This window comes from Tyto alba, unplaced genomic scaffold (assembly GCF_018691265.1).
Source record: "Tyto alba isolate M040663 unplaced genomic scaffold, T.alba_DEE_v4.0 Super-Scaffold_14, whole genome shotgun sequence".
Taxonomy (NCBI): domain Eukaryota; kingdom Metazoa; phylum Chordata; class Aves; order Strigiformes; family Tytonidae; genus Tyto; species Tyto alba.
The window spans coordinates 15,647,861-15,667,342 of NW_024881276.1; the positions used below are offsets into that span (position 1 = coordinate 15,647,861).

The following is a 19,482-nucleotide window of genomic DNA, read 5'->3' on the forward strand; positions in this document are numbered from 1 at the left end:
GTGGAATGATGCTGCATGGAAACAAATCTGGTTTTCTTAGTATTTGATGTTCAACAGATGTAACATACGTAAATTATTTCTTCGTTTGACCATACTAATTTTAAAGACAAAAACAACAAAAAAAATCCAAGCCCTACCTAGTTTGTCACTATTTTGCCATTTTACATTTTCACTGCTTTAACAGAACAATAAGAGTACCTTTTTGTTTGTTTTTATTTGCTATTTAGAAGAAAGACCTAATTTGCTGATAGATGGCTGTAATGAATAAGCAGCTGTCGACACTCAAAACAGAAGACAGCCAGGAAACACGGCGTTTGCTATATTACACCAACAGGTAATTTTACAACAGGAAAAATCCGGAAGTCTAGTAGAAGAGTATCTCCTGCCTCTTAAAATGATATGGAACAGTAATATCCTTTAAAACTCACAGCTCTAGGCTCAGAGCAGTACTCACTTTCATATCACTATCCACTTTCTTACAAATAAAGAACAGTAAAAATGGACAATTTGCCCAATTAGACAGCTATTAAAGTAAAAAACTTACGAAATCAAGAAATACGAAAGTATCACTCCATCCTCCACAGCAGGGAAAGCTAGAAAACTAAAACTGTGAGAACAGGGCAAGCAAAAGTGATGTTTCTGAAAAAGTTTCTGAATGAAATTTTTAAGTTTCTTCCAGTCTCAAACAATTCACTGCTCAGAGTAGTATAACAACGCCCAAGGAATTTCCTCCCATGACCTTGTTGCACTTCCCTCTGAGCCCCAGGCAAACTTTTTGCACCCAGAACATCCCATGTCACGGAGTTCTACCACTGGGCACATATGGTGAGAAGAATGACTTTCCTTTGTCTGAACGAAATTAAGTACACCAGTTATGTACCACAATGGTAAGGGATGTGCTTCTGGGCAGAGACCATGATACTACCTTCCAGAAGAGTCTATTTAATAATTAGAATTGAAAGAAAACCAACCCAAATCAGCAACTACATTTCCAAGTTAACTAAATTCAAAACGTAGGCTGCTTCATATACAAAGAGCTAGCATGTTTGTCACCACATTTGACAGTTACAGTTGTCCTTTGGTTTTAAGCAAGTCAGTATGATGCACTGAGTTGTCTCTATATTTGAAGGTGATAATAAAGGTCATTGGAAAAAAACATACCAACTGTTCCAGGGATGAAAATGTTAAATCTCCAAAATCCCTCAATTCAAACATTACGGGTATAAACAGATATCTTTTTTAGTATCAGGAGTGTTCACTCTCAAGTACTTCAGCAAACTAGTTCTGAAAGTCAGAGGAGCCTATGGCTCATCTGGAAAGGTAAGTGTCATCGGTTGTGCAAGTAGTACAAACCCACTAGTACTGAAAAATAACCACAATAAACAAAAAAAAAAAAGGGTTTTTTTTGTCTGCAATGTTACTGAGGACACAGCAATCAACATCAAATGAGAAACAACCACCATCCATAAGCAATCTGTTGTTCCTGCTTAAAAATACTCCATTAAAATACTTCACTCTAAATACCTAACAGTACAAACATAAAAATATTCTTATTATTGGAGTCATATGGTCAAGTGAATTATGAATTGCACTAAATGAGAAACTGGTCATTCATGTTGCTAGAGTAAAGTAGCTACATCACAAGATACAGCAGCCCAGATAGTTTCATCTGCCACAGTCAACCAATGTTTCAACAATGTGAACACCTCCCAAGAGCTGGGACCCATGCACAGGTTCACAGTTCACATGGGTTGAAAAATACTGTTCTAGGTAGACTGCAAGTTGCAAATTCCAGGGTCAACAGGACCATAGCCAAGAAATGTTTATATTTATATTTTGTATTTATAACCACCCAATGAATCCTCTCATGAACACAACACTGGAGTCATACGTTAGGATTGTGTTTTATACCTCCTCTTTCTCATGGAGCAGTTGAAGAGGAACCAGGTGGGTACTGCAGTGGCCACCACTATTCTTGGGAGTGGCAGCTCCAACCAGGAAGAGTAAAAGGAATAGTAATAATACAAACAGTTCTTCCCACTGTTAAAAGTGCTCACTCGAACATTCATACAAAGAGTTCCTTTCAAAGAGGGACAAGTTTTCCCATTCAGTCATCTGGAATTCTTCATTTCTGGAAGATAATAATTTCCAGCTTGTTTGTGTTCAATTACAATGGGATAAAATACCATCTCAGTTCAGTGCAACACTTGAAGTTCATACCCTAAAATTTGAACAAACAAATTCAGCAGACAGATTGAGTGGTTATCAACAGGGACTCTGAAATAGTTTGAAAGTGACCTTGGGTCACAAACACCTGTAGTACTAGGCACTACTGGGGTAGCACCAGCAGTCTCTAGGGCCTAACGTGCACGTAAACAAGCTCCCATATTTTAATTCCACACAGGACCAAAAGCATGTAGTGTTGACTATACCATATGTTATACATCAAGATGATCAAACAGAATTATGGTTAGCAGTTTTTTATCTGTATCGCATGCCAAGAAACTCAAATGAGAATATGATGGCTTTTCTACATTTATGTTGTTAAAGTAGCCATAGTGCAATTTCACAAGCATTTAATTCTGCAGCAAACATAGATCAACTGACCCCAACTCTTTCTCAACCCATAGGCCCTGTAATCATGTCATGATCTCAGTTCTGCCAGTACGACTGTCTGTGCCTTATGAAATGACCTGGGCAAGGGATGAGGTATAGGCTGAAAAGACAGAAATAATTTATTCTGTTGTCAAAGAAATAAACTCACCTATTAGGAAGCTTTTCTTTCTTTCAAAAAAGTGGTAAGCATAACACACACTACTTTAGATAATTTAAGAAGTTCTAATAACAAGGAACAAAAATTAATTCTAATGATAAAGAGACTGATTTAAGTAACTTCATAATGGAAAGATTTTTCCAGATGGAAGAGAAGCCACAGTAATTACAAAATATTTTGAATGTATCATGATTAGCTGGAAAGCAATACATTTCCAAAACACTAGTTAAAGTTCCACCAGAACAAAATAAACTTAAGTATTAAATTTGGTTCCCTTACTACATATGCAGTCTGGCCAATTGTTCAAAGTTATATGAATTAAAGTAATATTAGCAGTGAGGAAGTAAATCCTTTACAAATTTGTGATTTATTACAATGATTACTAAAGCAGGAAAAAAAAAAAGTTAGTACATTTCTGCCATCTCCAGTTAGATTAATAGTTTCTGAAAACCACCCATTATCAATGATAAACTCTGTTGCTCTAACTTGCACTTAGCAACTGACACATTTCAAAGAAAAAAGTTTTCTTCCAGACAGATGCATCAAGCGCTGTACCTCAAACAGCAAAACACATTTGCAGTTATTTCCAACTCTCCAGTGGAAAGTCATTAATAAAGGTGGGAAGGAAAAAAAACCAAAACAAACACCCAAAACTTTTGTAGTCTTTTAAAGTATGGTCAAATCTGAAAGTTTACCAAATGAAGGGAACTATACATACCACTGTAAAAGAAAAAGCAGTGATGAAGTACTCAAATGTGGAAGAAAAATAAAAAATACAAAATTCATATTCCAGAGTATTTCCTATACTGTTCTATTAACTTGGCAAGTGAGCTTTGTACTGTAGGTATCTACTTTTAGGCTTACAGAATTTTTTTGAAAGGCCTATGGAACATTTCAAAATATTTACTAGAGAGCAAAGTGCTTCCAATTTCAGATCAAAGCATAAAAATTATGGATAGTTAAGATGTGATATGTTTAAAACTGTGCTTCTTTAGAAAAATGCAAGAGACATTAGAGGAACGAAAACAGTATCTAGGATAACCCCCTCTCCACAGAAGTTTCCAAACTCCTATGTCTAGTGTCCTGATCAAGTCAACAAAGCTAAACCTATTCCAATCAAGTTTCAGGCTCACGGTCTCATATCAGATTTTTCATTACAGTCAAACTAAGAACTGTAAATTAATCAAAGGGCAATCATGCACTTCAAAGTTTTCGTAAAATAAACAAGGTATTGTGAAACTGTTAGTAGTAAATCCATAGTTAAGACTGGACTGAGCTTCTTTAAAAACAGTAACATCAGTTTGAACACCATTCAGTCACTTCCCACTTCACTGTTCAGAAGGCAACTAGAATTTTAATACGCAGTTTCCAACAGAAATATCCAAGTTTCTTAAATTTTGGTGCCTTTTTTTTCCTGTCACTTCTGTAATTTTCACTCTTTAAGAATAAGTCAACAGAACTATCTGTATGTAGAGCATCTGAATCCTGGAAGGACTAAAAAAAGATTCCATCAAAGATTAGGGCATCACCATGCTGGCAGAGTTCAAACACAGCATTTTTGACTCTCCCCAAGTCAATGACCTTTTAGTTTTCAAAGAACACCATATGTTCTTGAGAATATCATTTTCATTCCAACATCTCAGTGTTATTCACAATTCACCAATAACTGGATAGCCAATTTACCAAAGCCTGAAATATAAAGAATTTCTGATACACTAAATATGTGTGGTGTGAGTGGTTAAAAGATGGATTTGAAAGAGATTGTGGTGGAGAACTGAGGAATCTGCCAGTACAATGAAGAGTGGACAGCAAGGCACATGATTTGACATCAATAGAGGCTATAAACAATTGTCTGGCCTCTGCAGTTTTCTTCCAAATGAAACCCACTTATGCAACTGTAAGTTAACATGTTTTATGTGCCTGAAACAACAAATGCATAAACAGGAATGGGTTCCAATAAGCAGCACGATTCTCACCCCATTCCACAATATGCATGCTATCTTTCTTAAAACTCTTATTCAACAAAAAGCAGAAAACCTCAATAACAAGGTTTATCTCAAAATGTTGTTCCTAAGATTTCTCTATAGAATCTCCTTTATTTTTTTTCTTCTTTCAAACCCTGTTTTCACTTGCTCTGAAGATATTTCAGGCTTCCTTAGTCTTGTAATTAAACATGCAAACTGTGCTTACTAAGCATATTTACATTAATGTAGAGTTACTTGAGGTTAGAGATTCAGAAAGGAAATTATGTTCCTTAAACTGAAGACACTACTGCAGATGTTAGTAAAAAAAGTCACAAAAAAAAAAAAAAAAGAATGTCTGAACATCTTTCAGCCTAGACTGCACGTTCTTTGACAAAATAACTATCATTTTGTTAAGTGCCAAACACACTGACATAGCTTTTAAAAATGATTAGCAGTTAATTTGAAGGTAGGAGGCAGTAGTCAAAGTAAAAGACACTTTTCCAAATAAAGGTATCATGACTGACCTTTGCAATAGCAACCGCTTGCTGAGGGTAATACATGGAGGCACCAATACCCATGAGACCTGCAGGATACACTAACTTCTTTATTTTTGAGCCTGTTCCATAACAAAAAAAAAAAAAAAAGAAACAAAACAAAACATTGTTAGAGTGTATGTTAACCAAGACAGTTGAATGGCCCTATCCTTTTATTTATAATCAAAACAATTTTATTAAATACAGTTTAGCATATTTTCTGTTCACTCCTGGTTTCTGAAGAAATTACTCTTATCAGTAATTATTCTTTTAATCTTCTCAAGAGACTATTTTTATTAACACCTTTCCATAGTAAGAACTACCTTACATCTATATTTACTGTAGTAATACATAATTTATGTCAGTACTGAATAATGAAGTAAAAGCCACAGCTAAGAGATATTGAAGAGAATTATACCAACTGATACTCTTTTCTAAACTAAAAGGAGAAACTCAGGCAAGGAAAGGTTAAGATAGGATTTGTTTGATGCATTCTTTTGATACATCAAGCAGAACAAGAGACCTTCCAATGCAAACTTTGTAAGTCACCTTGACTCACAAATACTGATTCTTCCACAACTGCTCATGAATAATTTTTCTTGATTCACTACAGCAATTTGCAAAGCATTTGAAAGTACTTTTAAAGTACTTACAATTATGCTATACGCCTATTGCTCGGTCTCCAACTAAACTGTGAACATTTTAATCTATTTAAACTCTATTCAATTATATAAGTCTAAAATAATTTAACTGTCTGAAAAGGTCATCGTCTTATCCCAACTTGCCAGAGGTTGCACACCCTGGCTGACCAGTGACTAAATGCATCACTGAATCAGTTACAGGGCACATGCTGCAGCTTAACCAGTCAGAAAGGAACATAGAAGGAAGAAGGTAAAAGAAAAAAGCAAGCAGTACTGGAGAAAAAAGGTCATAGAACAGACAGACATACAAGAGTCAGGACACAGTAGTTCTGTTCCTCATAGAACAGCCTGTTCTATATGCAAAGCCACACGTGCTTCTAATAAAGGAGTAATGAATTTTGAAGAGGAAATGCATATTAGAAGTGTTCACTGTTTCCACTAACATATGCTCATGATGAGATAAGAAACTTAGCAGTAAACAAGAGACATTTATAAAGTGATATTGCTAATCTTGTGCAGAGGGAACTTGGTATCAATTAGCTATAAGAAAGCACAGAAAAGGCAAGCTTCATTTTATCTTCACAACCAGAAAAATTACATTTTTGTTGCAATTTCTGGGAATGGGGAAATCTTCCTTAGTGATAGCTTGATGGTGTGCCTACAAAAATCACTTAACAAATAAATGTAATAGTTGAAGATATTAATGCCTTCCAGAAGGATGCTACCTGCCAGAGATACCCATTAGAGGGAAGTTCAGGAATACTCCTGTATCCATTCCAGTACTAGTCAATGAAGCTAGAACAAATTATCTTCCAAGGCATTTTAAACCAAGCTGGCTGATGGTACAGTAGTCACATGATTAAACTCTGAATACCGTACTTTCTACTCAGCAGGCAGCTGTATCTTCAAGTGTTATGGTTAGATCTAGAAGATTTTATCTGTACCTTCCAACAGGGAAATTTTTCCAGTGAGACCAAGGGGGGAAAGGGACATTTGGTTCTAACTTTCTGTAGCATCAACATTAAGGGGCACTTCCTTCTACAATTTGAATACTTTCTGGAAATAACAGTCAGTATTGTAAACTACAACCAGACAAAAAGTTTTAAAATTGTATCTCCCATCCCAAAAGGTCCAAAAATCAGACATTTGTATTATGAGGAATTTTTTACTTTTACTAAACTTAGGACCCACTAATCTTTCAGATACAGCCCCAAGACTGCACTCTCCCCATCCCCCCAATTTTGATACAGTTGTAAAGGCTGGAAGCTGATCTCATTCATAATCACATAACTCAAAAATAGAAATCTGAAGAGAAAGAACTTCAAATGGGTAAAGTTGGAGACCTTGATGTTCATTTAAAAAAATGTTAGAAAAAAATACTGCTTTCATCATCTTCACTGGAAAATTAAATACTTTGAGGAGTGCATATATAAGTGCACATATTCACAGAACGCTTTCCATTTCTACATGGCCAAGCACACACTTCCAGTTTGTTCAACACATGCAGGCCCCACAAAGGTGTGTTTTTATCCAAAGCAAGTCCTCACTACTGTTTAATTTCTGTAACTTTACATTTCCATTACCTACAAGATTTCCTCTTATTTTGTTTCACTGTATTAAGAATACAAACACAAAATACTTTTCACAATTAACATTTCTTAAAACAACATTTATTTGTAGGAAAGCATGAACATATTAATTTCTTCAACTAGTGTGATGAACTAGTGTGATGTATGTATAGTACACTCATGAGTTCACAAGTATTTTTGATGAATATCACCATCTGCAGCAGCTCTGTGCCTGGACACGCAAAATTTCAAAGTAACTTGAATATACAACTGTACATGTGTCATAGCTCAAGAACTTCCATATTTTACCATAATTTATTCCTCTGTAGTTTTCTACAGTGACACATGTGATCAAGAACCAAAATAAGTAAAAAGATTTTTAGGCTAAAAAAAAATCCTTTCCTATATTTGCTATAATAAGCTAGGCCTGGAAAAGATCAAAAACTAGATTCCAGTAACAAATACAGTATTCATAAACAATAATTGATGGCTATTACACACCTGTTACATTAAGTTCCTTTATAATTGGAGAAACCTTGTAGAAACATGCTTGTACAGTTAAGTTAGATCTCATGCATCACAATTAAAAATTAGTATCCAAAAAGACACACATAAATTAACCCAAATCACAACATAAGCAGTTCAAAAGGTTCTCACTAACCTCTAGCAAGGAACAATCCAACAATTCCAGCAAAACCTATCACACCAAGCCTTGGATAAAATCCAGCAGGGGGGTTTTGGAGAAATTCACAGCCCTCTGAAAAGAAGTCAGAACAAAGTGCTTTAATGTAATGTGAAAGTGTTTTTGTGATAAGGAATCATCAAAACATAAAGAGTTATCAAAACACATTTAACTATCAGGCACATTTTAGATCTACTGGCATAAAATTCAAAGCCTTTGAGATCTTCTCTAGTGACACATGAATGAAACTGAACATTCTATTGTATTTACCAATTTTCATAGAAGCTTTTGCCTTTGCTCCTGGACTATCTGTTTTGTTTTGCTCTTTTGCATCTCAGTTACCTCTTCTTCAAATTAGTGATAAAAACCTTTGCAAAATGGATTCTTACATTTACATGTTAACAAGAATTAGTTTCGCTAAAACATTGTACAAAAAACGAATCACAGAACAAATGAAAGACACAGCATAAACAAAGCTCACTCCAAGATGGGAGTCTGATGGGGAAATGGAAAACTATGAAAAACCTCCCATACAAAGAAGTTCAAAAGACAGACTTAAGTTTAAGGAAAAGAGGTGCAGTATCTGAAATGAGCTCTACATAGCATACACGCTCAGTATTGATGAGCCTAAGAATGAAAGGATGGTTCCAAAACCAGAAATACATACAAATTATTTTGGATTAATTCAAAATTCTTCAGAGATCCAAGGAAGTAAGCCAAAATGAAAAAGCTTATCATTACAAACAGAAGACCCAACAGTTGTGACAAGTAATAAATATTGCAGGAAGTTTCAGTTACTTGTCTGGGTCAAGCAAACACTACAAACTGTGAGGCTTTTTTTTCCCTTCTTTTCTTTCATAACTGTCATTTTTAGAGACACTAGTCAACATAGATGCAGGTCTCAGATTTTAACTGTTTAGAAAATGTAGTGTCATAAGGACCTACAAAGGAAATTTAAACAGATATACAGTGCAAATAGTCTTAAATGTATTAGAAATTATATATTTAATGATGCTTAATGGAATTCCCTTTAAACTGAAGATACAGTACAGTCCTGAATTTGAAATTGCTAATTAAGAAAACTAAACTGATTTACCTCTACCATGCTCAACAGCTTTTTCTAATTTGGGCATAGCTTTGGCATAAAGATCCTAAAAAAAAAAAAGAAATAAAAGAATAACAACAGTGAATAGATACCAAGTAATTAAAATACTAACTACAGATTGTAACTGACCTGACATACAAAGGGGAAAAAAAAAAAAAAGAAAAAAAGAAAAAAAAAAAAGTATTGGGTCCCTAAAGTAACTTCCTTTTATTCCCACTTCCACCCTTCACTTACAGGGCTATGCTTGCTCATTGTGACATTTGGCAAAACCTACAGCTTTTTCTCAAAGCAGTCTTTGGACACAGATGAAATATAATATCTCAGAACGCAAAAATCAACTTCAATATTTCACTCAGTACCTGGTCAGGCAGCTAAAACTCACGATTATCTCAGGTTTCTCATTGTATGTAGGTATCAAAAAATACTTGAGTTGATGCAAAGAAAGGAAGTACAGTGCCGTAATAAACTCTTTCGTAGCACTTCACAGGCATACTCCAAGGTGATAAATTCCACTTTCCAAAAGAGTATCTTAGGTTAACAAAACTGCATTTTTGAAGTGATGTAGAAACGGAGATGTCCATACAGTGTCCAAAGTAAATCAGAGAGGACTGCAACAATCCCACAAACTAGTGCTAGACTTTTTTCTCAGACTGAAAATATGCAGGAAGTAAAAGAATTCACATTGCCTTTAATCAAAGTAGGAAAAAAAAAAATTCTCAATTTGAGCAACCCTGATAATTGTTATGATGTTAATAATCTTTCCGAGAGACAGTGTAAGACTGTTTATCAATTAAGGAACAAGTTCATAAACATGCATGACCAAAGCTAAAGCAGAGAATGGTCTCGCAATACCTCTTGAGCTGTATCTGTGCAGAAGTGAAAGCATTTGTTCAGGACACTGCATGGGGATAATATCTTTAGAACTTTCATTTCCTCACTGGCAAGACTGACTTAAAAAAAATTGTCATGAAAAAGAAGTGTCAGCATGTGACACACACCATAACTCTAAATGGACGTTGGTCTTACTAAAAGCCAATGAAAAAAGCACGTGCTCTAAAGACCCCAGAGGCTAGGTCTGATCTTCTGCCACAGCTCACGCGTAACTGGCTCATTTCTACATGTTTTGAACGGACTTTCCACTGCAGTTAAGCAAGCAACTCTAAAAATTTAAAATGGATATACAGACATAGCGAATTTTACTCTTGCTATCCTGCATTATGTTTTTAAAGACAACTGACAGACACCTAAAATGTTATTTTCTTTAACAGAGCGGGGGTGGGGGGAAGGAACCAAAACTATCTCTGACTATGGTTAAGCAAGTAAGATGATCCCAAACCCATGAAGTTTACATGTCCACTTCATAAAATGACTCAGTAAACCACTGCCAGGAAATGGTTTGTTGTGTGTGAGCAGAAGAGCACATCTTATGTAAATAACTACCATGCAGACAAAACATAAGGCAAATAGGAAGACAACAGGCCAGTGAGACAAAGTGCTTTTCAAGGCTTACCTGCAGTCAGTTCAACTGGGCAACTAACCTCGTCTCAAATTTCATTCCTGGTTCATTACAAAATTAATTACCGCAGGCAACAGAACAGAACATGCATTTAGAAGGTCAGAGCTCTACCTATACTGTAGAAAATCCCCCTTCTTCAAATCTGAAGTCAGTACTCCTGCTGGTGGCACTTTAGAAACACATCACTAGACTGAGTAACCCTGAGTATTTCTGAAAAAACGTTTCAGTGTTAAAGGTTAGTACCACAACACAGAACTTCTAGGCAGAAAGGGCACCCTGGTCTCAACAGCTTGGCTTTCCATGGAGGACTGGAAAACCAGTTTGCAGCTTAAGAATTAGATTCACAACAAGAGTACAAAGCAGAGAATCACCTAAAGTTACCAAGAGTCAAACAGATGACAAGGATGCCCTTGCTTCAAATAAAAGACTCAATATTTGCTGGGTCAGGAAAGAGCGAGAAAGCCATCATATGACTCTGCAATCTAACATCAATAATTTAGGCCTTGATTACAAAGATTTTGGGATTCCTCCAAAGACTATTTTTGTATTTTATGATTGCTTAGTATAAACATGCTACCTAATAAAACATATAAGAAAGTTTTGGGGTAAGGTCTGGGGGCTAGGTTTGCCACTACTAGTGGCCCGGGATTTTCTCTCTTCCAGAGCGCCATGTTCCTTCCCTCAACATTCCTGTTCAGCAAATACTGATTTATTTTCTGCAAAGTTGTGTTTTGTCACAGTTGCAGTGAGGACAGCTTGGTATTGCTGCTCCAAAACATACTGCTTGGTAACTTAAGGCCTTCTGCTTGAGCATGGAAAAAGAAAATTTAATCACTCTTCTGTCTTCCTCAGTCACAGGATGGTACCAAATCCAGATATCCCTAGATATCTTTAACCCTAAGGTTTATTTCAGATAACAATTCTAAGCTTTAGTTAATTTTCTTTTAATTCTTTTAGAGGGTTACAAAATGCCAAAAAGCAGGGGTTTAGTTCAGCAAATGAGTAGAAAGAAACAATGGGTTTTATGTGAGGAGTGGGTAAATATTATGACCTGAACTGTGGAAAATTTTAAGTAATGCAGCATTTTGGAAATATGCTTGTACAGCTATCAACTTTTACTTGATGATATCTATTTATTCTGACTCTTAAAACCAAAAAAAAAAAAAAATCTCAGCTCAAGTCTTATCACTGAACCACTACCAGATGTGATATAAAACCATTATACCTGACACCAGGCTGTATATGGCTCCATAACATGCCGTAAACGTGAAACCCCCTCTTCCAATTGGGTTTGTGGATTCTCCACATATTTAGTCTCACGAGCTGGAGAGGAGTAGAGTGACAGCTGTGAATATTAGCAAACAAGAGGTTAAAAAACCAAAGGTGTAATTGTGTAAGTAGGTCTTCAGGGCATGAACAGTCTAACCAGAGAATACCTAACACTGTGCTTACTACATAAACAATGCATAATAAAAAAATTCAGGCACAGCTGTGAGACAACCATTATGAGCAAAGTTTAATTACATACTATGATGAAGATGACTTCTAATTGCTATGCAATTCATCCATAGCTGCTACACGATCCAAGTCACAGGTTATAAATTAATATTAAACTAGTTTAATAAGAACACAAAACATAATTGTGAAAAATGTTTCTGGTCTTAATCAGCACTTCTGGTTCCCAGTTAACATACTAAATGTACTAGAACTCTGAAATCACAATCGATCATTTTCTATATTTGCACAAGCCATCATTAAAGAGTCTAAGTAGCTTCTAACAAAGGTAACATCCAATATAAATTTGTCTGTTTGTTACCGAGCAGGAAAATGGTACAACATCCCAATGTTGCAGTCATTAACCACATCAGCAACTGACAGCATTAATGGGGCTGAGCAAATAGGAACTGCAACATCCACCTGAAGAGCAATGGGCATCTTCACATAATAAACACTAAACCACCATATTTAGGGTTTAGCATCACAACGTATTTATTACAATTACCTAAACATATTTAAAATTGTATTCTATTAGAAAAAAAAAACTATGCTGTTGAAGATGAACAGCAAAGTCTAGATTAAAACAAAACCTGTTAAAATTACTAGAAGTTTATACACTATACTGGTGTTTAATATAAAGAGCTTATATTTTATGCTACATTTATACCAAATTTTGTAGCTTATTATAAACTGATGTTTACCATATTTTACACATCAAAGTGTAGCTAGCCCTCTTTTCCAAGTAAGTTGGAAAACAACTGTATCTCTATCATAATAAAAAAAGCTGCTAACCATAAGAAAATACATCACGACACAGAATTTGTCATATAATTCAATAATTCGTGCAGCTGGATTTCCCATAATACCTCAAAAGACAAGCATTTTAAGTCTCATTTCCCTTGGAAATCCAGTCATCTCTGGCAATCATAGTTACAATCAGTTTAACTTGGATCCTGTTAGACAACTAAGAGGCATGTCTGGCACAAGGACAGAAGTCTCAGAGATAAGGAAATTCCCATACATTTTATGAAACTAGACAGCTGACAGAGTAGAGATCCAAACTGACATGCTCTGTGAATGGTAAGAAAGGCAGCCAAAACTCCACAGCTTGCACATTCTGCTTTGCTGAAGCTGATGGGCAAGCCAATTATTCCGCACACATGTAACTTCAAACTGCTGCCTCATTACTGACTCATGACAGTGGTGGTGGAGGGCACGCGACGGCCCAAGCTCAGGTTACTGCACTGGGGTGAAGCCAGAAACTGCTTCAACTATTGATCCTCTCACATTATGCAAGTGAATGCCCATTCCGACACATCCAAAGCAAACCTAAGTTTCATTTACTTTCACTGCTCATGTAACAACACTTCAGATTGGGTTGAAGTACTTACATTTTTTAAACAACTACAAACTCTCTTGGATATAAAGCTGTATTTAGTTATGAACTACAATTTTTTTTTTTTTTTTTTAATATTGGAAACTATTAAAAGCCTATTCAACAATGCTGGTGAGTCTACAGTTTGACAGGGTGTTCTAAAGCGCCACTTGTGATATAACGTGATATAACCAAGACATCTGTAACATCTTAAAGAAACAATAAAGTAACTGTTTTTTATTATCAGTACTTATCGTATCTGTTGTTGCTTAGGTCTGAATGCTGAAAAGAAAGGAAAACTGATAAAATTCTGTAGGCTACTATATGGGATTCAAAGCACTGCCAGGCAATAATTTTGCCTGTAGAAAAAAAGAGAATATTTTCAGAAATAAAAACTTTGTATTTGCTGTTTTACTGTAGAACATAAATTTTATTAGAATTTGCCAATAGTACTTGCAATAAAAAATACACGGTGTTACCTGGATAAAAAACAAATAAAATATTCCTGAGGATTTGGAACATGACAAGTAAATCTGCAAACACGAGTGATTTCTGAACAAAGAACAGAAGACTTTAATGTAGGAAAAATCTTACACACAAGCAAGCCTGATGCTATCTAACAGAGGCCATCAAATGCAACCTTCCGGTCAAAGCAGCAAAACCACATTGAAATCTCTATTACCGAATACTGAGAAGCAAGTTTAAATGCGAGAATACAAAAGGTGCAGAGATGTACCTAAATGCTTTCATGCATCAAAAGATAATGTCTTTCAGAATTCTGTAGATATTTCCGTACAGGTAGAAGAGCACAAGGGCTCTAACCATACTTACCTCCTCAATTTTCAGCAACTCCTTTTTGGAAGTCTCCTTCTCTGAAGAGGAAGCATAAACCTGGATAGAGAGCAAGCTCAGGCTAACAGGGGTGGCCCCCAGCCGAATTACCTAGAAACATTACAGGAGGACATGTAAATCATTAAGTTCAAACAAAATGGCAACACATTTGAACACGTCCATGCAGACAATGGTTATGTCCCCGTATACGGTAATAAGTGATATATTAAGATGCTCAGAAGTAAGGAGAAAGGGGAGTCAGTGTTATACAATCTAATGCTCGCAGGCATCCAAATGATAACAAATGAATTATTCAGATGATATTTGGAAAAGCCTAAGGCTAAAGGAGACTAGATATAAATGCTCATCTCATCGGTTTTCATCTCACAAAAAGATCTTCTGTTTTCTCTCACTTGAAACATAATTTTCACTAACTTTCTCAATATAGATAATAACAACATTATATTCATATTTTGAACAACTTTGTGAATGTCTATAGCCCCTCAATTTTTCCATAGGTAGTATCACTAAGTTCAGCGTTTTATTTCTACTTATTGTCTGCATCCAGATTTAGGGGAAAAAAAACAACAACAAAAAAAAAAGATGCCTACAGTTGAAAGTGTCAGAACATAATCACTGCTTTCCAAGAATTTTAGGAACATCTCCTACTTTTCTGTAAGAAACATGAATTACAGTGCATCGTGACAGATACCTGATTGTTTCTGAACACTTCAGGTTCAATCCAGTCATACAAGACAACCACCATGAGTAAGGTGGATATAAATTCTTCCTATATTCAGGACTTACACTAAATTGTGTTTCTTAACAGGAGAGACTGCTTTAACTTAAAACAGTAGATAAAAATCTTAGCTGTGTAGCAAATGCAGAACGCACAGCAAGCATTACCCAACAAATGCACATCCTTATTAACAGCAATGTTTAACTCAAAAAACAGCAGCTGAAAAAAGAAACCTTTCAATGCCTCATATTCAAGTTACTGCTCAGATAAACATGTGCAGAGTTGCAACAGCCTGCACTCTGTTGTATCAGGTTACTGCGTGAGTGGATCTAACAGGCTGCGGCCACCAAAAACTGGGGAGGTCTGGCTCTGCTGGAGGCATCAGTTCCCAGAAGTCCTGCTGCTCACCTTGCCCTAGCTTCGGTGGCCAGACACTTCCACCATGAGGCAACTGACCTCACCAATTTGGCAAAAGATTAATCCTGAAAAAGAAGCGGAGAGCTTTGTGCGGGCTTAGTAAATTGAACCAATCCATGAAAGCAGCCTGACAAGCACCAGAGGAACTGTGTGGCCAGGGAAGAGGGGGTGAAAAAGGAGAAGGCAGCAAGCCCTCTTCCTTTTCAGAAATAGTAAGGGTACATTACACTGACCTAGCTGCTTGTGAAACTGAGGCCTTGGTCAAACCAATACATCCTTCATGCCATTAGGATGATAACTGACCTAGTCACAGGACAATTACTCTGAAACTTTGTTTCTGTCCATTGCAGAACTGTTAGAAAATAGCTACACGCTTATTGTATACAGATCAGCATTTGCAGCTTAAATTTCTTCCACTGCTTTGCAGATGGAATATTTATTAAACGTAACCAAGAGACTCCTGAAACTCAAAATTAGACCATATAGTTGTCAAACCTCCTGAACACGTCAAGTTATGTATAGAGAAACAGCACACAAGAACTAGGTCATAGGATTGCTTTGCAGAAAGACATAAGGGATCTGATGAATCAAAGGGTACAGAAAAACTTGCTTAAAATTGAAGTTTTTCCTTATTTGAATTTATGGACTCAGTATTACAGCGCTATATAATCAAACACCACAATGACTGGAACAGCTGTTTCACAGCCAAGGGAAGACATGAATAATCTTTAAGCGTTTGCTTAAACAAAGACTTTTCACATAATTTCATTAGCCAAGATAAAAACATGAACACCACTAACCATTAACAGCTGTAGAATCTATTTCCTCAATCTTTCTTTTTTTCACTGCAAAACTGTTTTGTCACTGAAAAGGCAAAAATCTAAATGCATTTTCATTCTGAAAAATATTTGCAAACAGTGTAAATGGTGCTAAATGTCACCAATAGTAAGTCCAAATGCTTCAAATATTTGAGATTTTTATATAAAGACGCAAACAGTGGAGCATAAGAACAGAAGCACTTTGGTTTCACAAACAGATAGCAGTGATCACAGAACTACTCAGACTGACTATTCATACTATCAAAATACTGAAGTGCTGGCACTTTCCAAGGGTTTCATATTTACATTTGAAACTAAATGAAATTAACCACTAGAAGTGCAAGATTAATCTCTCCTTAAATGCACTGTTTAAGCTATACTCTATATCAGATAACTTTATGGGACAGACACAACTGGCACTGAATCACCATATATATGTACACACTAAAAGGTTTATTCGGTAGTATGAAAGATTAACGATTCTACTTCTTGTTTCCAAAATTCACTTTAGGATCTCATTTCTTAATTCCATATTAACCACATTTTACGAAACAAATCAGTTTAGTAAAACATTTTGATTGAGCTATGCCTTTAGTCTGCCTGTCTTACAGCTATTCAGTTGATACCAAAAAAATAGTGCTGACAGACTTTTCTCTAGGCAATGCTCTGCATTTAAGTAAAAAAAAAAAAAATACACTAAGCTTATTCCCTTCTCTAGCTGAAAAATTCAATTTTATCTGTACACACCAGATCACTCATAAGCAAATTCTGAAAGCTGAAGGAAAAAAACCTACCATATTTTGTCATCTATTGTCCTGCTTTACCTTCTCAAAGTTCTTAATGCTTAACTAAAAAATACCTCTGAGAAGAATAAACCCCATACTAGTTCTCGATACAAACAAGGGAGCAGAGCTAAAGATTAACTAGAAGTTTTGTCTTCTTTCTCCTCTTGTCTGTGGTTTCTCAGTCCACTTGTTGCTGTTCTTGTCACCCTATCAAAACTGGGGAAAGGAAGGAAAAAAATCCTCAATCACACCTTTGTGAAGGCTGATTTTGTCCTAATGCATGAAGCTGCTTCATTTTTCTTTCCTTTTTCCATTCTTTCTCGTATCTCTCAATCCCAACTGAAAAAACAAAATGCCCCAAACCAAACTCTTGAGTATTCCAGTTCCCTGAAACACAGATAAAAAGGACAAGAAGCCACCTTCCCCTTCTGCTTTTGGAGGCAAAAGATTAGGTTGGCCTGAAGCACTGAAATCTACTTAACCTCAATGGTTGTATAGAAGTACTAATATTACGCATAGCACCTAAACCCACAGGTTCACACATAACCCCTTTAATGACAATTCAGCATCACTTCCGGAATTCTCAACGATTCTGAGATAAAATCCTGACATAAGAATTCCAACAGTTGTCCCAACATTAAAGTACAAAAAAAAAAAAAAAGTTGCAACAAGAGTACAGCAAGCATAGGCTGTTCAGCATATCAATATATTGATATATTACCATCAATTTTTGACAAACAAAAAAGGTACGAAAGAGAATGAATTTCAAGAACCAAGTGTCAGCAGTTTTGGGAAGTCTTCCTGCTTCTCAAGTAGTCATGGCAACAATTTGACTGAAACACACAACTGAAGGGACCTGGGACTCCTCTTATCAGAGGCAAATATCTTTAAAACAATTATCTGATTTAAACCCAGATTATGCACGTTCACCCCTCTTCACAGCCTTCCCTGACGACCTGCGTGCAATAAAGGGAGACTTCCGAGACGAGGCCTTCCACAACTGCAAGAGTCCAAACTCTGCAGTGACACTAACTCACAGCTCCGCGATGCTGCGGCCGAGAAGCGATTTTAAGTAAGGAATGCGTTTATGTGTTTCTTCCCGCGCAAGACAGGACAGGGCGCGCGCTCCTCGACTATTAAAAAGAGCGATTATTTATAGAGCTGCCACGGGAGCAAAACTAACAGCTCCCAAGAGACATCGACAAAACACCCCGGGGACAGCTGCCAGCAGGTAAGGCAGGGTTTAGAACAACTTCAGCTGGAACGTGAAAAAAAAAAAAAAAAAAACAAAACCAAAACCAAACAAACAAAAAAAAACCCACTCGGTGGTAGCAACGCCGGGGCCTTGGCTCCGGCGCCCCGTCAGCCGCGGAACTAGCAGCTGCTTTACACCGGGCAGCGGGAGGAGCGGCCCGGGCCGGGCCAGGGCTCCTCACGGCGGGGCCGCCCCCTGCCGGCCCGGCGGCACCGCACCCGCCGCCAGAACCGGCGCGTCCTGCTGCGAGGCCCCGGGGCGGCTGCCGGGCCTGAAGGGAAGGTCCGGCGCCCTCTCCCCCGCCGCGGGGCGGGGCGGGGAGCGCTGCCGACGGAGCGGGCGGGGAACAGCGACGGAGGGGGGACGGCGGCTGCCTCACCTTGAACATGGCGCTCCCGAGCGGGCGGAACACACCGGCCGCGTCGCCGCGCTGTGACGTCGGGAAGCCTAGCCCTCCGGGGGGGGGGCGGGACCGCTGGGCTCGGGTCACGCCCACCGGCGCCGCGGTAACCTGGCAACGCGGTGTGGGCGGGGCCTCTCCGCGCCCATGTGGTCCCGGCCGCGGAGAGGGGGGAAGGGGGCGAAGTGGGGGGGGAAAGGAGGGGGAGGTAAAAGCAGAAGGGGCAGCGGTCAGCCTCGGCGGGAGGAGGTGCCAGGGATTGTTCGGACTGGGCGAGGACGTGATTGCCGTAGGTTGTTAACATTGTTAAAAGCAACGCAAGCACGTTCACAAGGGGAGTACATCGGGCACATGTCGATTTCTTTTTTAAATTCAGACTTGCTTTGGTCTTGCATCTTGAGTAAGTGCTTACTGCACTCTGGAAGGACCTTAGTAATAGAAAATATTCTAAATTTCAGTATCTACAATGCAGAAACATCTCTTTAGAACTTATTTATTAAAAAAAAAAAAAGTGCCAGAGTACCAAAAGCACATACACACTATTCTTTAGACCTGCAAGCATGGCTCAGTGTATTACCTCGGG

The 19,482-nt window shown here is 37.5% G+C and overlaps 1 protein-coding gene across 5 annotated transcripts in view; it reads right to left on the bottom strand.

Annotated features, from left to right (window-relative positions):
- The window catches only part of APOO (apolipoprotein O), a 49,378-nt gene extending 30,416 nt beyond the window's left edge, over positions 1-18,962 (bottom strand). For 4 of the 5 annotated variants that reach the window (XM_042788366.1, XM_042788365.1, XM_042788368.1 and 1 more), the window contains exons 1-6: positions 18,879-18,962; positions 14,486-14,596; positions 12,008-12,127; positions 9,258-9,312; positions 8,141-8,236; positions 5,262-5,353 (exon numbers count right to left, since the gene is read on the bottom strand). In XM_042788366.1, the coding sequence (XP_042644300.1) occupies positions 5,262-5,353; positions 8,141-8,236; positions 9,258-9,312; positions 12,008-12,127; positions 14,486-14,596; positions 18,879-18,887 (483 nt within the window). In that variant the 5' untranslated portion in view covers positions 18,888-18,962. Of the gene's footprint in view, positions 1-5,261; positions 5,354-8,140; positions 8,237-9,257; positions 9,313-12,007; positions 12,128-14,485; positions 14,597-16,441; positions 16,506-18,878 lie in introns of those variants that run through there. The other variant, XM_033010084.2, reaches the window with a different exon arrangement.
- Positions 18,963-19,482: the final 520 nt, after the last annotated feature.